The following is a 6,322-nucleotide window of genomic DNA, read 5'->3' as shown; positions in this document are numbered from 1 at the left end:
AAAATTCAGAAAATCTTCTTTAAATATGTATCTTAAATACTATAAAAAGTTTGAATAAGAATTCCATTTCTTATATAGAAAAAAAAATTGTTGAAAATATGCTATTTTTTCCCGGTGTAAACCCATGTAACCCCATACAGTTAAATTATTTTCTTTCTATTGTACAATTATATATAGCTCACGTGTGAGTGTTTGTCTACAATTAATAAAAAAGGAACGCGAATAATTAAAGAATTTCATTTGTACATTATTAAACATTTCATAGACTACAGTGTTCATATTAACCCTTTCGCTACTACGGGCGACTATAGTCGCTCTCCATGTGATGCCGCTGAGATAATACGAGCGAATATAGTCGCTCCCGCTAAAGATGTCGCGTAATTGTATTTATGATAGGCGCTTATGGTTGCTATGCACAGAGTATCTCCCTCTGGACATGCCGCGCAAGTCTTTCGTTTTGTATCCTTTGTTTTTTACGGACTTCAATAATAAACCAAATGCCTCGATCATCAGTCGTACGACACCGGCTTGAACGGTCTGTGCGAATTACGTTAGGGCTTACTGCAGAAATATAATAAATTTAAGTTTTCTTCCGAAAACATATTAAAAGGGATATTGATACGGGAAATACGCACCCAAAATTGTAAAAGATTTTGGCAAATCATATCCAGCACGTCTGAATACGAAGATCGGCGATCATATATTGATCATATATATGATATTGGCGATAGGTTGCATGCACCGTGCACTGTTTCGGTGTAGCGCGCCGTACTGCAGGAGTACCGCGGTGGAGATCCGTTCCGTAGCAAAAGGGTTAATTATTCAAAAGCATTGAAGTATTTAAAAAAGTATTATCCTTAACAACAATAACTAATACGTAAGATTGCTCTTATTATAGTCAGAATTCATCCCTCTAATTTTGCCTATTTTCCAGATTTAATCATGCTCGCTATCTTGTYRGGTTYAATTTTATTTCTATTTGCATTACATTGTGTTATAAGATATAGAAGAGTCGGAAGACTTTTAAGTCTTATTCCAGGACCACAGGAATATCCAATAATTGGAAATATGCATCATTTACAAGGTGACGATGGTGTGTGTGTAAGAAATATTAAAATATTTTTATTTAGGAATTATATAATAAACTGTGATTCTCTTTTCTCACTTGATAAAGTTCTTACTTAATATTAACCTATTGTCAATTATTTAGATATTTTACTTGAAAAACTATGGAGAATAGATAATGAGTATTATCCAATCTATAAAGTATGGACTTTATTTTTTCGTTCAGTAGTTTTACTCGATCCCGAAGATATTCAGGTAAATTATTACAGAATAAAAACGAAATAAATGTATTTTTCTTTTCTTTTAACTATCATATTAAGGATAWAAAAAARATRAATGTGGTCCATTTTATTCATTACAAAATATTCATAGTTGAATATTTTTTAAACCAGAACGATAATTTAAAATAACTTTAAACAAAGCATGGCAGGACTATCTATGTATTTTYTTATAACCACATTTTTAAAAAAACTTATTTTAATTATTGCTAATAAATCCTCATGTATTAAAAATTCTTAGAAAAGGATAGAAAAAAATGTTGATATATATAAGAATAAAAGGTCCTGCTGTCCAGAATTAAACGTATATCGAAAACAGAAATGCATATAAGTTAAAAATTTTTTATTTCCATCTAAGGTACTATTAAAGAGCACTGAACATATTGAAAAAGGAGTCTTTTACAAATATCTTATGCCCTGGCTTTCTTCTGGATTACTAACTAGCAGCGGTAAGTAATTTATAAGAGTACAAATAATATAATATTTTTACTATATATCTAAAATTATGAATTCGTTAATAATAAAATTAAATAAGGCGTAGTATAAATACGTCTTTATTCGTTCGTATTTCGAAAAAGTTTTAACTGTACCTTATTCTCGAAGTAAACAAAGGAACAACTATCCTGGAGCGCTTATTTGCTTTCTAACAAGTGTCATGACAATCGGAAAACTTGAGATATTACCTAATGCTTTCATATCATATAAATAAACATATAAACTCCACGGGCTAATACTATCTTATAAATCCTTACAATAAAAAAAAAATAAAACACAATGCGTCCTGAAACATTTCAATAAATTTAATAATATTTTAAATATAACTTAATTTGACAGGTGAAAAATGGCATATACGACGGAAARTGTTAACTCCTGCATTTCACTTCAATATCCTTAAACATTACTTTATTAATTTAATTGAGGAATCACAAAATCTCGTCGAATCTATTAAAAAGGAAGCAGATGGAAATCCTATTGTTAAAGATTTACGGACATTTATCAGCAAGTACACTCTCAACGCAATATGCCGTTAGTGAAAAAAAAACATTTTCTGTATATGTAATTAATAATATTACCAATAAATTTTATTTTTGAGTCTTCTTTATAGAAACAGCTTTGGGTACCCAATTGACAGGAAAGAGCGAGCAGGGAACTAAATATCGTAATGCTGTTCATGTTTATGGCAGAACTGCTGCATATAGGTAAATCATTAATCTTTTGTTTAGAGAGAAAGTCAATCGAATAAAGAGTGTGATTCATTGTTTATTAGATTTACGAGACCTTGGTGCTATTACGATATTATATTTAGRCTTACATCACATGGTAGACTACAAAAAGAAGCGTTAAAAACGTTGCACAGTTTTTCGAGAAATGTACGTCTTTCGTAATAATCATTTATATCTACGTTTTTTAAAAATTTCTAGATAAGGAAAGTGTTACATTTATTTCAGATTATTGCGGAAAGGAAACGTTTTCACAAAGAAACTAATGGGAAATATTTGCTAATCAATGAGAATATTGAGAAGGATGACGTTTCTAATAAGAATCCGGAGAAGGACGATGAGTGTATTCAAATTTTTAAAAAAAAATAAAGTTATTTGAAGAATCAAGGTCAATAGAGTTTTTATGTTACAGATATGCCGTACAAGAGAAGACTTTCTTTGTTAGATCTGCTCATAGCCGCATCTTGGAATAATAATCAAATAGATGAGGAAGGAATTCGTGAAGAAGTTGATACTTTCACGTTTGGAGTATGTTCTTGTAAATGTATAAATTTAGAAAACAAAAGTAGAAAAATATTTGATGAAATAAAATTTTCTAGGGTCACGACRSTACTGCAARTRCACTGACTTTTGCTTTGAGTCTTTTTGCTAAGAACAAAGATGTTCAGGTAATTATACTAGACAGAATTATCAGTTTAAATGTGATTAGCAAATGAAACAATATTTTACTTTTAATACATTATTAAAAAATTAATCGTTGAATTGTTTCGCTAATTTTAGTAGTTTGTTTTTAATACTAATGAAGAATGATATTAACTTTAAATAAAAAGTTTTATCGGTACTCGAATTCGATCAAAATTTATTAAAATTTGCAATGTTTTTAGGTTTAGCGATTTACACATGTCATACAATGAATAATAAATGACGTACTTATTTTTAGGAAAATATAAGAGACGAGATAAAATCGATTATGAGTGATGATAATAATTTGACGACCTCGTCGTTTCAAAAACTTTCGTATTTGGAGAGATGTTTAAAAGAAACGCTTCGTTTGTATCCAACCGCTCATGTAATTTCTCGGCAAATTTCTCATGATTTGCAGCTAAGTATGAAATATATATTTATATAAACCTATACTTTCATATCACAGTTATACTATTGATTGTTTATTTTATTTTCTATGTAATTGCATTTATTTTGCAGAACATTATTTAATTCCATCTGGTACGATGTTGGGAGTTAACGTTTACAGCGTGCACAGACGTTCAGAATATTGGCCAAATCCAAATGTTTTTGATCCGGACAGATTTTTGCCGGAAAATATTAAAGGACGTCATCCCTATGTCTACATACCATTTAGTGCAGGACCGAGAAACTGTATTGGTATATGTCTCTTGTTGAAATCAGCACAGAAACTATACAATTTTTTGTTTTCATTCTTGTATTTTTCATGCTGCAGGTCAGAAGTTGGCAATGCTCGAGCTTAAAGTCTTCGTAGCTTTTATATTGTACAATTTTGAGCTGGAACCGGTTGATGAGCTAGATGACGTTACGTTTTCGGCAGATCTCACTTTGACCTCGTCTAAAGCACTTCGAGTKAAATTTATACCAATTACATAGTTATTCTTATACATATTAAACTCAAAGGACTGAAACAAATATCGAAAATACATGAAATAAAATGATCGAATAAATAGAAAGGAGAAAAGAAATTAATCTATGAGCTTATTTGTCATTAAATATTTTCGGCGTCATAACCTAATTAAATATCGAGGAAAAGATATAAATTATTGGCTATTTAAATCCATGTTTATATATTTTTTAGAACTTATACTTTTATTTGTAAATTGATTTTAATGAAAAATATTGATTAGGATTTTTGTATTTTAATCAAAACGTTTTCTAATAAATTTCGGTATTACATATGTAATTTTTTTCTAATATTCTAGAAAAGCTGATTCGAACTATTATTTTAAAAATCTCACATCATTAAATGACATCATAAACCTATTCCTACCATTTTAAATAGAACATGGGTATATATAAATTTAGAGTTTATAGAAATCTTTCGAAATACATAATAATATAATGTAATTGTATTACTTACGGCCAAATGTAATAAAAAATAAACACTTTGTATTTGCGATTCCCATATTGATTAAAAGAAAACTATAGAAAATAAACTTATTCGTGAAAATAATATTCCAAGKTATTTCMGTATCATGTTTTCTGCTATGAAAAAATTTTCCACTGGTTGCTCGTAGTWTCGGTACTACACTCTGCAAAAATATTATATGGTTGCTATTTATAATATGCGTAATACCAAACACGCGAACTATTGACCTCATGATTACAATTATGAGATAAATAATTCATATCAGAAGGAAATAAGTGTAAATGAAGTATAATTAATTGTTATTGCAAAGATTTGTTTAAAACGGTTAGTCGGTATCATTTCTGTGTAAGAATCAATGTATATACCTTTTCTGAYGATTACAACTTTATATAAAATATAACGTGATATATTTTTATTTGAAGCATTAAATTAGCTTTAAATAATATTACAATAATATTCTAAATATTACTGTAATAAATTATTGCAATTTATTGGGTGTACATATTTGTGATTTTATGCTAATTGTGATTTTTAATATTTACTACCTTATTAATTACAGAAAATACATTTTTCTGAAATATGCATTGTCGAAATCGCAAATATGATATTTTACCGCAATCGCAGTTAGAGAGAATATAAATACCTGCTATCTATATTGAGTGAATCAAAAATGTATACTCAAGAATTTAATACCGTGACATGTATATTTCTTGATTTTTCATATAAATTATTTATTCGGGCTTGAATAATTCGGTCGGGTTTTATTTCGTGCGGATTATCGTTAGTAGCATAAGAAAAACTTCTCAGTGAGAGAATTCCCAAATTTAATTATCTTTCTTCGTTATTCAWATTAATCATRTTTTATTAAATCTTAAGCTTTTAATGTAYATAAAATTATATAAAACTTAATGATGGAAAAATCATAGGTTAAGAAAAGTTGAGATTTTTACGCTTTTTCTTATGCATTTAGCAAATAAATATATATCAGCAGAAAATTATCTTCATATTCGTACATGTGGTAGTAAAATCTCGGATTTTTTTATATTATAATTTTTTCAACGGATGTTGTTCATTTAACATTGCAGCAATCAAAAGATTAAACGAGTTTATTCTAAGTGMACGAGAGATTATATCTTTTATATAAATCAGAATAAATACTAATTCTGTAAGAGTAAGAAAAGATATTTTCTTTCCAATTAATTATTGTATATCGCTCACGTATACGTGTGTTCTTACAATTAATTAAAAGAAAAACGATTAATAAAACAAATAATTCTTGTATTTTCAAAAATGATAAAAATTCTACTTTTTATGTAGATCTATTACAAAATTTTTTGAAAAACTTTTATCCTTGACAACCACAACTAGTTGGTAACATCTCATTCTTGCTGCATTTATATATAATTTTTCTAATTTTGTTTATTTTCCAGATTTAATCATGCTCGCTATCTTGTTAGGTTCAATTTTATTTCTATTTGCATTACATTGTGTTATAAGATATAGAAGAGTCGGAAGACTTTTAAGTCTTATTCCAGGACCTCAGGGATATCCTATAATTGGAAATATGCATCATTTACAAGGTGACGATGGTGTGTGTGTAAGGAATATTAAAATATTTTTATTTAGGAATTATATAATAAACT

The 6,322-nt window shown here is 28.3% G+C and overlaps 1 protein-coding gene and 1 long non-coding RNA gene across 2 annotated transcripts; one reads left to right on the top strand and one right to left on the bottom strand.

Annotated features, from left to right (window-relative positions):
* Positions 1-940: 940 nt before the first annotated feature.
* Positions 941-4,275, top strand: LOC106790279 (cytochrome P450 4C1-like). The gene is made up of 12 exons (XM_014755058.1): positions 941-1,093; positions 1,211-1,320; positions 1,702-1,792; positions 2,178-2,369; positions 2,449-2,542; positions 2,611-2,713; positions 2,792-2,906; positions 2,976-3,091; positions 3,163-3,231; positions 3,504-3,669; positions 3,767-3,946; positions 4,023-4,275. Exons 1-12 carry the CDS (start codon positions 943-945, stop codon positions 4,181-4,183), a joined length of 1,548 nt encoding a protein of 515 aa, XP_014610544.1. The 5' UTR covers positions 941-942; the 3' UTR covers positions 4,184-4,275.
* Positions 3,714-4,898, bottom strand: LOC106790281. The gene is made up of 2 exons (XR_001382067.1): positions 4,671-4,898; positions 3,714-4,212 (listed from the first exon to the last, which is right to left on the bottom strand). It is a non-coding gene; the product is annotated as an uncharacterized LOC106790281 (long non-coding RNA).
* Between the last annotated feature and the right edge of the window lie 1,424 nt (positions 4,899-6,322).

The sequence above is a fragment of the Polistes canadensis genome, unplaced genomic scaffold (genome assembly GCF_001313835.1).
Source record: "Polistes canadensis isolate GaletaPanama2010 unplaced genomic scaffold, ASM131383v1 scaffold_228, whole genome shotgun sequence".
NCBI classification, from domain to species: Eukaryota; Metazoa; Arthropoda; class Insecta; order Hymenoptera; family Vespidae; genus Polistes; species Polistes canadensis.
The sequence above is the reverse complement of the archived record's forward strand: the minus strand, read 5'-3'. Positions and strand labels throughout refer to the sequence as shown.